The sequence below is a fragment of the Cottoperca gobio genome, chromosome 22 (genome assembly GCF_900634415.1).
Source record: "Cottoperca gobio chromosome 22, fCotGob3.1, whole genome shotgun sequence".
Classification (NCBI taxonomy): Eukaryota; Metazoa; Chordata; class Actinopteri; order Perciformes; family Bovichtidae; genus Cottoperca; species Cottoperca gobio.
This window is the reverse complement of record NC_041376.1, coordinates 11,324,129-11,337,991: the sequence shown is the minus strand read 5'-3', so window position 1 is coordinate 11,337,991 and position 13,863 is coordinate 11,324,129. Positions and strand designations below refer to the sequence as shown.

Genomic DNA, 13,863 nt, shown 5'->3' with positions numbered 1-13,863 from the left:
AATACATTTACTGACATGATCAGCATGTTTTAATGTCTTCCAGGTGTTCATTGCAATGTTGTTTGATACAGACGGACATCATTACATTTCCATGCATGTGTGTTGTAAACAATCGGCGACAAAACAAATGTTATCACCACAGGAAAATATACATTGATTTGGATTCTGCTGTTGGATTCTTGTAACACAGCATGCACTGGTGTCGTAAAGTAGTCCACAACATTACGTTTAACATCAATCACTACAAAATACAATACCGTCGTGTGTATTAAAAACAGTTCTGTTGCACTGCATTGAGAACTACCATCTGTGCAAAATCACTCTGATGTTCATCAAGACAAGAACATGCATGGCATTCAAGTATTTCTCACAAAGTCATCATAAACATGAAGCTGAATCTATTGATATATAACAGAGATGTTTTGTTCTATAAACACGCCCTGAGTTCACTCACTATATGGTCCCAAGCAGCAGAATATCCACGAGGATATTGGTCAGCTGGTGCAGCATTAACCTTCATTGTAAGGCTGTGCATAACCATAATTCTTTTTATGTTATGCTTTGAGCTACAGAATCGGCCAAAAAGGCCTTTTGGTTGACAATGAACAGTAAATAAATACTAATTGAATAACAACACTTAATAAACTGAAAATATTACATTTGGTCCATCCCAGTAAAACATCAACATCTCAACAGTTCACAGGAATAATCACAATCACAAGCCAACTGTATTCTTGATATGTGTGTTACATCGTCCTTATAAACGTGGAACGAGGCAGCAACCAATCGATTTTAAGCTCCTAAGCCTTCAAGCAGAGGATGCTGTACTTTAACACATCCTTAGAGAATGACCATAGAGTATGATTTGGCAACAACTTGGTTTCCAACAAGGCCGGGAGTTGAAGTGTCTAATGCCAAAAGCCACTTGCGAAAGAACCTTCTCTGTATGCGTCTGCGTTTGTATAACTTTTTAGGAAGATAAAATCTACATGAATGACTAACGGTGCACATGCTACTGCATGAGCGAAGAATAAAAGGTTGAATCCTGAAGTCAAAATGCCACGTGGGCATTGAAGAACCATCTGCTGAAGGCTATCTGTCAGTGAAATCTTTCTGTGGCATCAGTAGCATGGAGAGAATGAGGGCGGACAACTGTTGGGATATAGACGGAGTGTAGCCAAGGGGGGGTTGAGGGGAGGGGGGTGGAAGGAGCTGAAAAGGCCAACTGATGTTGAGCTGAGCAAATAAAATCCCAACCTGCGTCAAAGCTGGGCGTTCCTGGCCTTGTAGACTACCCTCTCGCATGTCTGTGGTCGTATCAGAGAGAAATTAATAGGACCTCATTTTTTTGTCTGGCATGCTTTCATCTGTTGCTGTTGTCCTTTCCCAGAATACACCTCTGTGAGGATGTAGTTACATGCAGAGACACCTGTCAGGCCAGCAGAGGGGCAGGACGTGCCTCTGGTCGCTTTCATGTCATCTGTGACCGGGCTCCTGGCCCTGGAGCAGCTTGTGGTACACGGAAAGACCTGGGAAGCAACAGATGAAAGTAAAATTAATAAAAAAAAGAGGGAGAAAGGACAAGCACAAGGTTTTCCCCACAGTGTGCACAAACAGAAATGCTAAGGTCAAACCTGAAACAGAGTACGCTAAAACCCTCTGGAGAATGTTTTGTTGATCATTTTTGTCAAGGCGGATCTGCTCGGTCATCTCAGTGCTCAGCCTTTTGTCTGGCTGTCCCCTCGCTTCTCATCCTGTCGGCTGGCTCGCGGCCAGGCATCCAGTAGAAAAGGCATTCCAAGTACAGTAAGAGCTGCCGTGTTTGTGCTTCCAAACAGTATTCCCTTTCATTCCCTCTCTGCACACTCTGTTTATTTTGGTGCTCTTTTACACCGTGGGGCCTGACTGAGCTGGAAAACGAAAACATCTCCCTGACTTCCAATCCGATGACATGACCGCTGGAAGCAGCTTCACTCGGCTCAGCAAAAAAAAAAAAAAAGACAATACTGTCTCTCAACATGTCCCACTTCAAATAACCAAGAGCTCAAAATGACTGCAGGAAACAGTTTGATCGACAACAGTTTAATCACTTATCTACTATAATTATTCAAGCGTCGGGATCTTTGTGTAAGATGTCTCAGTGATTGCTCCAAATCAAACATCCAATAACTTACATACTACATCTGAAAAGGGGATGACAGCCAATAACTGCCTTCCTTTCCCAACAGGGCACCACGCAGTCTTATTTTGATAGAGAGAGGCCTAAGCTATCCGTCCTGACATGATCAGACTCCCATTAAAATGGCACAAGTGCAGCATTCATTTCCTTCTCAAACTGAAAGCAATAAATCTCCCCAGTCACCAGCTGTGGAGCCCTGAGAACTTCAAGAGAGAGGTTCAAGGGAAGCATTGTAAAACACATGTGGTCGATATAATCTAGGTTTGTTAGCTTTGATAGAAACCTTCCCTTCATCTTATGTCAAAAATTAACACAGAAGGAGTGGGGAAGGAAAAGGGGGAACGGGTTGAATGGGCAGGAAAAGTTTTCAGAGTATAAAGGGAGAGTTGTATGAGCAAAGAGAGGAAGAGATTAAGAGAGCGCACAAGAGAGAGATAAAGGGAGAGTGTGATTAATGACGGTTGACAGCTGATCATAGAGAATGCTCTCCATTTGGACCCGCTCTAACTCCCTGTCAGAGTCAATCAGGGGAGCTCAGTCATCTTGCTACAAAGGTACACTGGGCAGGCAGAAAGACCTGATGCACTCCTAAGCTTCACAAAGGCTGTTCCCCCTCTAATAACACCCTCCCCCCTCCAAAACGCCACACTGAGTCTCTGTTCGACTCCCAGTCCCATTCTAAATGCATGGTTTAACCTGCCTTGCTAACTGGTTTTGGTACTGGGATTTTTCTTTCTTTGGTTCAGACATTTCTATTTTTTTAAGTCAAGACTGAAGCATCTCCCCCACCCTTTGAGCCCTGAACGATGGAAAAAATGCATTCATGAAATTCAGAAGCTTCTCCCAACGGATCCAGTTACAGTAATTGATGAGTTTATAAGATGTTTGTTAACTTAAGCCAGCCTTCATAGTTTTGGGGTGGGGGGGGGGAGAATGAAAAAGAAATGTTCTGGTCACAGACACATGCACTCTTTTTTTTTTTTTGGGGGGGGGGGTGAGGGGGGGTGACAGCTACTGTGTTTTTCCAACAAGCTGATTTCTAGAACGGCTTGACTCTGACGCTCACGTGATGAATGGTATGATTTGCTAATGCTAATGTATAGTAGGTCTATGGAAAAAAAAAAAAGTTCTTGATCAGGCAAACAGATGTGTGCATCAGCGCAAACTGCTTAATATCACTGTTACTGCAATAAGCTCGACACTTCGCTCAGGATGGAAAGAGTTGTGGAAATAGGGCACGATGACAGGGCACACGTGAGTGCATGCACCCACAATTGCGGTGCATTACTCATAATAAACTCAGCAAAGGCTGAGCTACATTTTTCAGTCTCTTCGTGGGATTTCTGGGGTACAACTGGACGACCCTTTTGGTGGATAGACAGTAGTTACGAGGGCGTAGGATTTGACCAACAGATGGGAACTGTTCCCATCACTGGCTCATTACAATAGAAAGAGGTCATCACTGTTATGCCTCTTTGTTTATTCCCATTCAGATTTGGCTGCTTCAACTCTTCTTGGCATAAACTCTAAAGAGGGTTATGACACTAGTCATTGTAATAAAATAACCAATAAAACCTCACTTGTACTCTTCTAACAAATTAAAGTGTGTACGCTATTTATCTTTATGACTATGTAGTGCAGTGTGCAAAATACATCTACACATCCTGCACACCACTATGCAAGCAGGAGCTGGCTAAAAATATCCAGTGGTGTTTATCAGTCCTCCATGGGGAATGTCCACTATGCCTGGCTGTAATCACGGACACTGGCATAGACAGGGCATAACTACAGCACCAACAGGCCAAGTTACAGCACGGTACTAAGCGTGTGAAGAACTGCAGAATCAGACCCACCTGTTTTACCACAGATGGCTTCGTAGACCACATGCTGGCCGCTGGACACACTTCCACTGGCTGAACTCTCTGCGGACATCTGTCTGTTAATCAAGAGACGAAAAGTGTCAGTGATGACCAACAAGATCTCCACAGTCCTGGTCAAAGCTGTGGATTTATCCCGGTGTATTGTCCCAGCTAGAGCTATAAATAAACAATAGCTGAAAACAGTTTTTGACAACTTGTGAAACTTTGAGCTTATATGGCGTCAGATGAGTCATCTTCTGACAGGAGAGAAGTGTGTGTGCGTGTGTGTGTGTGTGTGTGTGTGTGTGTGTGCGTGTGTGTGTGTGTGTGTGTGTGTGTGTGTGTGTGTGTGTGTGTGTGTGTGTGTGTGTGTGTGTGTGTGTGTGTGTGTGTGTGTGTGTGTGCAGTTAGTGGAGGCTAGTGGGGGTTAAGTGTTTGCTGAGTGCCTCTCATGAGCTAGTTTGTGACAAGAAGGGGGCAAATTCCTGCTCCTTGTCCTAGGTGATGTGATTTTCACAAGATTATTGTGGTGATTGCTGATAATGTGGACCTGCAGGCACTGGCTACAGACACAGAAGGCTAATACATGGTCTTTCTTATCGGGTGAATAGTCAATAGTGTATACTTATCTCACAGGACTTCATACAGGAGCCTGGAGATTACAGACGGTAAATTATAAAGCCTTTTTCACATAATCAGACATTCAAATACAGTGTTTTTAAAGAATAAACCATTATATGAACTGGCGAAGCGTAGAGCCACGGCAGACACGTCTGTAACATTATACATTAAATCCGTTAAGCATTTTTTAGGGGGAACAATAAATAAAGCTTAGCTGGCATTAACCTTTAGCCCCATAACAGCAGCGTGCCAAAGGAGCATTAACAAGGTAATGAGGGTACACACTGCCTCCTTGTAAGGGACTGCACAGTTGTTCTTTCATACCATTACACAACCACAAATAGAACTGGCCCACTTTAAGCGTGGCATACCTCGACAGGAAGCGACCCCTTTCATATTGAAAGGGGGGAAAAAAACTTGACCTCTGGGTTCTTCACATCACTTTCTTTGTCAACAGTCTCTCACTCTGTCACTTCAAGAGTCAGGCAGCAGCCTGAAACACTGAAGCTGAGATCTGAACTTGCAGTATGCACAGATGAAATATAAGCTTGAATATAAAGTTGAATATTGCACACCACTAACAGAGAGCTGAAGTCCTTACTTTTTTTGTGCATTCAGGTAGTCAGCATGTCTTAATGTTGACCAAAAGGGATAAAGTTTAACCATAAACACACTTTTGGCAGCTCCTGTGTGTATACAGTATCCTGTGAAAATAACTACTGTTGTGGCTGATTAATAGGGAGTGAAAGCAGCAACCAGGCTGACATTAATGGTGCTGCTGTAATTGTCACCCTATTAGTAATGCCACACGACAGCCCGCGTTTCCGTAGTTACAGCTGCGTCTAGCCAAACCTTGCAAACAAAATACAAACAGGCTCATTTATTTGTGTTACAAATTGCTCCTTTCAAAGCCTTCACTGAAGTCATACCACTTTGAGTCCTTGCAGCCCCTCGAGTTGGCAGCTGTGGTATGTTGATAGACCAGAGAGCCCTGCCCTGCTGAGTAGATACCAAAATGAAGCACATTTGCTTCAAGCAAGTGTACTGCACATTTGTAGAGCTTAGAAATCAAAAGGCGCCGCCGCTCTTTGCCAAGGTCCATTCATCCTTTTTTAATCATCAATTAAAACTGAACGCTGAGTAGTCACTGAGTCAGCAGATTCAGACATTGTTGATTGGATAGCACTCTTGTATTATTTGTCTCCAAACTGAGGAAATTATTTGGCTGCATCGACAGAAATCTTCACTGCACTTCTATTCCTAAACAAGACCCAAAAACAAATGTCATACTGATGAATAGATTCAGCTAACAACTGTCAGTGATCATTAATTGTGTATTACTCATGGGAGAACCAGGCGAGGCCAGTGATGGTACATTTATATCAAGCAGCATTTTTACAATTCAACAGCTGGCTGGAGGAAGGTGTTTGGAGGGCTGGATAACCTTGAACTGTTTGAATAAACCCAGCACAGTGATTCTATTATAAGTTGGAGGAGCTTACACCGACACTGGGATGCATTTCAGATGTGCCTCAATAACAGAAGTATTGAGTTGCCCCTAAAATGAGCTCTGGAAATAAAGGGAAGCAACGTATTATCCCCCATTTTCTGCAAACAATCATCTTCTTTTCTCCTGGACAGAGTTCACTTCTCCCTGTCATTCTTTCTTTTCCCCTCTCTTTATTCTTTTGTTTCATTGTTTCCATCGGTGCATTTTTGGTCCTGAAGCTTCCGTTTTTCCCACACTCTCCCCTGTCACACTGGTCGACCGCAAAAATGCAGGACAGAGGAGAGTGTGAGGGGGCTCTGGAATTCCACATGCAGAGTGTAAACACGGCAACTGCCAGGAAAACACACACACACAGAAGCAAACACAGCACCTACCCGGCTGCCTCTAACCCATTCTACAACCCCTGCGCTGCACCCCTGCCCTCTTAACTCTTCACTCGCCAGCTACAGTTCGTTCAGTCAAGTAAGATGACTGAATGTAACACGTCAGCAGAACGAGGGCTTAGATGTGCTTAGACTGTCAGCAGACCTGCAAAGTTGCAATAAATAAATGAAGTCACACAGAGAAATGGACAACTCTGTGTTTCAATGTGTCCTTCTCTCTTACACATTAGAGGAGTGTGACGAGTCCGAGCAACAGCGTGCTTTAAACAAACGATCAGTCCCGATCACAAAGGTTTGCTGTTGTTGAGTAATTTGGCCAGATGTTGCAGTCATAAAGTCATAAAGTAAGTGAGGGGAAAAATCTGGCAGTTCAGCGCTGTTTCAGTTCTTTCCCTTATTTTCCCTTCTGTGCTCTTCAGCTTATCTCCAAACCAAACAGGAATTAAACGGCGCTCTGAGCCCGGGGCCCTTCCACTGAACCACGTTCTGTTTACGGTTCAGGCAGAAAGCAGGCCTGTGATGAGGTTGTTTACTGAACACGCAGATACACCCTGCGGCCAAAAGACTGGGAGCACTCTACTGCTCACATATTCTAACTCTCATTAGCACCAGCCATGTCCTCTTGAACTCACCGATCCCATGCTCTTTGTCTTAATCAACAAGCAGCGGCCAATCAATGCCATGCCCCACTGCAATCACTTAATGTGCTATACATTACATGGTGACTTTGTTCAACTCTCAGCCATACTGAAGAAGAAAGGAGTAAATCAGGAATGCACTCAGTTGGAAGGCTGTACTTACTTGATGAGGCGCTTTGTTGCTGTTTTCCTGACCTGTCCCTCTCTGGTACTGCTGGGTGGCTTTGGGGCGAGAACAGGACTAACACAGGTTTGGATGTGGCTGTGTCCATGACTGTGATTGGGCCGAACATGAAAGCTCGATGGAGGGCAGCTGGTTGTGTTTGTTGGAGCATGGGCGTGTGGAGTACTTGTCTGGTCAGGAAACTGAGCCTAAGAAACAAGGAAGACAACTGTAATTTAAGGCAACACCTCAGTTTGCAATGACAATCTTGATTGCAGTTTAGACTTTATGGACAGGCAGTATCAGTACAACTGACAAGTACATTACTTTAGTTCATCTTGCGCAACAAACTTAAGGATAAAAAGATGCTTGTTGATACAAATGTCGCAGTCCAGAAAAATATTTTTGGACCAAAGTTGGTGGAGCCAGAGGCCTTAATGTGACAACTGTGATGCCATAAACACCCATTACAGAAAATAAAGTCTACAATAGCAATGGGGCTCTCAGCACCTTTAGATCTTAGTCCGTAAACGATTATTGTAGTAAGCAACAATAATTCTGTTTAGATATCTTTGCCAAGATTTTGACCCTACTCGGTTCTTATGTACATAAATATGTGTTTACTTGTTCATATATTGTGAATATTTTTACATTATGGATGTTAAGGAAGTGCAATTACATTTGGAATGGGTTAGTCATGGGGAAGAAATGTAGTCTTTGGTCATTTAGGTGAAATATCAAAGTGATTGACATGAATTAGTGCAGATATTAATGAAATGCCATTAAGTACCAAAACGTTGTTTTTTGAAGTTGGCTGCACTGAAAAGAAAATTCTTCACATTATTTATTTGTTTGCACAATATTTCTTCACAGGCTTTGGGGAAAAGGGGTGAATACTGTTTTCTTTCTGACATTATATTTTAAAGCTACATTTCACACTGCTGGGGAACGCTTTGAATACATTCCTTCCACGTCTCACGTCTATGCTATTATCTCTGCAGATTTCTACGGCTATCTAACAAGCTAATGGTTTTTCAGCTTCACCGTGCAGCTGCTCAAAGGGCCTGCAGTGTGACAGGGAATATCTGATGTAATTTGTGTGTTGATAAATGAGAAGCTGAGTTTCCAGGTTGCAAGGTCTACGGCCCGCAATTCAGTTTGAGCAGGACCAGGAAGGCCACCTTTCTTTGGCTGCCAGGTGGCTGGGAGCCAAAGCCTGTAGAGGAGCCGTGCAGTCTGCACCCAGTAACTGGAACGTGGACTGCAGCGCCGGAACAGCCCCTTGAAGTACACACTCGTACACATATATGAACATGAGCACTCGCACTAGATGAAGCGCTTCCTTTTGTGTCTTCAGTTTATCCAAAATGCTCAATTACCTTTCCCATGAGGCCAGAAAAGCCAGGCAAGGTGATGAAAAAGACCAAAGAGTAGTCAAGTCAAGTCAAGTCACTGACTAAATCCTGGACCAAGGTGCATGTGCTGTAAAGAAACATTTTAGACTATTTTCTAAAATGTGTCACCTAATTGGTGTAATAGTAAAACATAAAGTAGCTGCAGGACTGAAGTAAAGATACACATTTCAAGGTCAGATTGGCAGAGACCCATGTGGGTGGAACGAACGGGAAGGGATGGCAAGGTTTTAGGGAGGGTTGTCTGATTTAATGGTGAGACAACCATATCCAGTCAGCCTTCCTATGACCTCAGTTTGTGAGGGTTGAACAACAGGATGGCTCTGTTGTAAAGAGCGCATGCAGGAGTATGATGGGACATGTCAGCAATAAAAGGAAACTTTGTCAACTGTGTTCAGACTATGAGACGGAATAAGAAGGGGAATGGAACACAGGAAATGCATGGGATCACTTTCATAAAGTGCCTTGCGTAAGGCTGCCGGACAAAGCCAAGAGAAATATCACCTCAATTGCATTGATTAAGGCCCAGATGATGAAAGAACAATGACGTGAGAGCAACTGCATTACTCAGGCAGATCGGAAAAAAATGGGTGCATCCAATCATTCCACCCTGCAAGCTGTCCCAGTCTCCATTTCTCCCCATCCATAGATGGACTCCACATAATACTCTGTAAAATGAATAAACTCTTCCTGTTAAGATCCTCTTTCAAAGCAAGCGGTTGTACAGAAGAACAGAGTGCCGTCTTTTCTTCACTCTAAACAATAAAATGAATGCTGCACAAAACGACCGAGACCTCTCTACCTTTCTAATCTCCCTCTACAAACAGCCAAATCACATCAGTCACGGCTAGTCAGGCATGACTAAAAGGTTTTTTGTCGCTACATTACTACTGCTGAGAAAATCATATTCCAAAAATGTTATTTGTGTGGAACACAAATGGAGCTCAAATCTGATATGAACTGTAAAGACTTCTACCTCATAATGGACTGTGCAGCGGGGCCGGTCTGGTGCCCTCATGGGCAGCATTCCTTGATTACTCACCTTCCAATATAAACCTAGCGGAGTCACTCAGCCAAACAATGTAATCTTGGTGTGAGGAGTCATGTTTTGGCTCTCCAGGAATGAGCTTCTGTTGAGGAGGATATTCCCACCGAACACCATTTTGTTAAGCGGTTTGGAACGAGATTCTCAGAATAGCTTTGTAAATGCTAACACGAAAGCTTTCCCCTTGGTGTGGGTGTATTTTGGACTATTTTGGACGGTACAGTGCTTAGGTAAGGGAATATTCTGTACAGACACAAATATGAGGGTTTTCCTGCGTGAAAGCTCAATAGTTCTCATACAAGTTCAGTCATCCATGTGGTGTTGATATTAAAGGAAGGCATCAAATGAAAACAAATGAAGCTTAACATCCAGTCTCTCTTAACTCTTTAACTACATTTTGATTTAACAAAACAGAGTGTTTTAAAGGAACAAATTATGAAGAGTTAAAACAAAATCAACAACAAAATTCCAGTAATATGATGCTGTTGCAGGGAAACCATTTTTCCACCAAAGGCAAGGCAAGGCCAGGTTATTTATATAGCACAAGTCAGACACAAAGGTAATTCAAAGTGTAATGCAGAAAAAAAGGACCAAGGAAGAACCAAGGTTCAAGCCCATGTGTCTGTAAGTAACTACCACGCTATCGTGTACTTATAGGTTACCAGCTCACTGTGCTGTGTTGAAAGGATACTTGTGGGGAGTTCCCCATTAAGAATAATACATCTAGTCATTAAAGTATCATATTTATAATGACAAAATGGAGAGAAACAAACCAAAATCTCTTTTATACCTGGTGCCTGCAATGGCTCTGGTCCAGAAATTGTCCAGACTGAAGTCTTTGCTGTTGCAGTTTCTGGATAGCGAACTGAAGCTGGTAACTTCCTTGGGTGGGCTGGTAGCACTGCTGGGGGTTCACCCCTGTCACCAGGCTATAGGCGCTCTGCATCTGCCCATCCCAAAGACCCTCCTCATCCTTCAGCGGCCTGTGGCTTGGAGAGCAGGAATGAAAAGGTCAGCGAAAAGTTCAAGAGAGAATCAAAATCAACACAAAAGACACACACACACACCTCCTTTCACGTTCGAACCACAAATCATGTTGCTTTGCAGTTAATGCAACTCACCCTGAATAAAAATACATTATTCTTTTAAGAATAATTTAGGAAATATACTAATTTGCTTTCTTGAGGAGAGTTAGATGAGAGTATCAATATCACTTGAATGTCTGTTTAATGTGAAGCTACAGTCAGCTGCAGGTTAGCTTAGTTGAGCATAAAGACAGAAGGTGCTGTTATGTGGATTTATGTTACCTTTGGACAGAGCCAGGCTCGCTGTTTCCCCCTGTTTCCAATATCTATGCTAAGCTGAGATACCGGCAGCTGGCTGCAGCTTCGTTTTGAGAAAGTGTTGAGATTCTACCTGATTCAGCCCAAAAAACACACTTTATTTATAGATCCACTGGCAGTTTATGACATTTTGTAAGAATTAATCCTACTTAAGACGTAGGGCATAGACATAGAAAAAAACAGGAAGAGGAGAAATGGGAGGAATAGGTGTGACAAAATAGCAAGTAGGCGTGCTGGCATAATGTTAAAATAGTTACATACAAAAGTCTGGAGCTACTACTGACGTAATACTGTCTTAATAACTAATAATTACCTGAAAAATTGCAAGTTGGTGCATGCTTCAGTAGTCATAATAGCACAGTATTTGCTACCATCTTCTCTTTGCCAGTTACTTTACCATCCAACTAAGGATGAGATGTGGCAGCATTTAATTAACTCCCACATTTCCCTCCACATGTTGAGTTGCAACAGCACCGGCAAAAAGTGAAAAAGACAAGACGGTCCCGGTCGGTGGCTGCTGGGCCACAGAAGCCTCAAGTCAAAGTGTGCAAATCAGAGTCAAAGGAGAGGGCAAGTCTGTGGCACACACAGGCTGAACTAAAAACCTTTCCTCTTTGCTTCAGAGCTCCCGAGCTTCACGTTCCATTCACATCACAAAGCCACAACCTGGAAAGCAAACCTTTTGACGAGCTCCACGAGTTTGTAACTGGATTATCTGTCATTAGAACTAAGCCTGTTTCAGACTTTTTTTTTTTTTTTTTTTTTGGCCCCTGTTAAAGCAATGAGGTGAGCTTCCCCTTCAGACACGCTTAAAGTGAGTCTACGTCGGGTCTGGAGTGCTGCTGTATATGTACCACAAAGATGCCATAAAGAGCACTATTGGGAGCAGCGAGGAGGGATACAAAGGAGGGAAAAAAAGAGAGAGATACAGGTCGAAGAAATGGGATCCCTAGGGGCCACAATCACAAAAGAAATTCTTGGAAATTCCTCCCTATTACATGCAATAACATTTGTCCACTGGTCTAGAGAGTAAGAGGAAACACTGCAGACTTAAAATCACAATAGCTGCGATATTTTTAGAGCCTGACTATGATAAGCTCTAAAATTAGAAGTCAATTAATCTTGAACAATACACACTGTGGGATAATAATCTTGTGTCGCTCAAGTGAAAACATATTCCTGCCCTGTGTGGGCAAACAAAGACACAAGGGATCTTAAATGTGAACATGCTATCCGCCCATGCATTTCTCAGTGCACATAATAGCACATATATTGCAAAAACAACTGGTGTGACCACGGGCCAATTCAATTTTTTTTAGCTTCTGGAAACAAAGACTTGTCTGTGAACCTCGCAAGGCCAGAGAATCCACAACGCCAGGAGACAAAACAAGAACTCGTTCTTTGTTTACAGCAGTCATTTCCTTTAGCTTGGCTGCAGTTTGCACACTGGACCACAGAGACTTTCAGCGCTACAACTTTTATTAGCATATGGTCTAAAACGGACTATTTCTCCGGTCCCGAGCATATGCTTTCCGTGAGTGCCATGTAGGGCCCTGAGGAGAAGTCTTTTCGGACAGGACTTGTCAACACAACACCACGCAAAAAAATATTACAAATCATGAATTTAAAAGCAGCAGCAGTAGTTCTCAGCCCAAAACAATGACCAATGAAATACGGGAACATGATCGAAAGAGAAGTTTTTACATCTGAGTTTCTCATCACTATTACAGCACATACAAACCTGGGACCTCCCTCCGTGCCGGACTACTGCACGTTGGTGTCACCTAATTCCCGCTGTGCGCGCCATCCTTTAATAGGCTGATATGACTTACTGAAGAACAACACAGCAGGGCAAGTTAAGCACATGTGCTGCATCCATCTAACTCGGCGTGAATGTGGGAAAATGGAGGGTCTGAGATGACATCATGCCACAGTATCTCAAAGCCCTGCCTGGTCAGTGTAAACAGCAGCCTCCTCAAGAGCGTGAGGGTATTTCCAGCCATTACTCAGTTGTTTGTTTACTGTGTTTTATTGTAACGACATGACACTCAATAGAACTGTCTTTAAAATACAGAAATGACTGAAGTCTGGGCATTTGTTGAGGCAGCAGTCTAGACATGGGTGCTCATGCAGTGGTGAGCAATACAGGATCCTGAAACTACCGGAGGTCTGTTCTAAGAAACTTACTTACTTAGTAAACCTAGAATATCCTGACATCTGGAGCACAGACTGATGTAGAATGACCAATTCAGGGTTTTACTCTTGGGGGAAACTGGAAGGCTTAGGTACCTGATAGGTTTGACTTAGAACAATCTGAAATATTTGATAATGATGACGTTTTACATTTAAATATCATATATAATATGTAAAGTAAGGAAATATCACTTTGTAGTTACAAAAAAACAATGGCAAATGTTATTTCTTAGCTCCGATTTCACAAAGTTGTGCTATGATGTTGGATGTTACAGAGACTGTAATATATCTATAATCTGTATACCCCTGTATCATGATATAAATCCCCAGAATCCTGCCATACACAGCCCTATTTAGATATTTATTAACTCCAAAAAGAGACATATTTCTTATTACATGCATAATATTAAAAAGCTAAGTAATAACTACATTTACAAATGATGGGAAGTAACATTTAACATAACACTTGGCCCGTAAACACGGTTGTATTTGTAAATGATGTTACAGCTGGTGGTGC

General features: G+C 42.7%; 1 protein-coding gene across 5 annotated transcripts in view; it reads right to left on the bottom strand.

Moving 5' to 3' along the window:
• Positions 1 to 41: 41 nt before the first annotated feature.
• ttll5 (tubulin tyrosine ligase-like family, member 5) overlaps positions 42 to 13,863 on the bottom strand; it is a 46,518-nt gene continuing 32,696 nt past the window's right edge. For all 5 annotated transcript variants that reach the window (XM_029460386.1, XM_029460388.1, XM_029460389.1 and 2 more), the window contains 4 exons: positions 10,601 to 10,799; positions 7,354 to 7,562; positions 4,033 to 4,115; positions 42 to 1,529 (listed from right to left, as the gene is read on the bottom strand). In XM_029460386.1, coding sequence (XP_029316246.1) covers positions 1,477 to 1,529; positions 4,033 to 4,115; positions 7,354 to 7,562; positions 10,601 to 10,799 — 544 coding nt within the window. In that variant the 3' untranslated portion in view covers positions 42 to 1,476. The remainder of the gene's footprint in view (positions 1,530 to 4,032; positions 4,116 to 7,353; positions 7,563 to 10,600; positions 10,800 to 13,863) is intronic.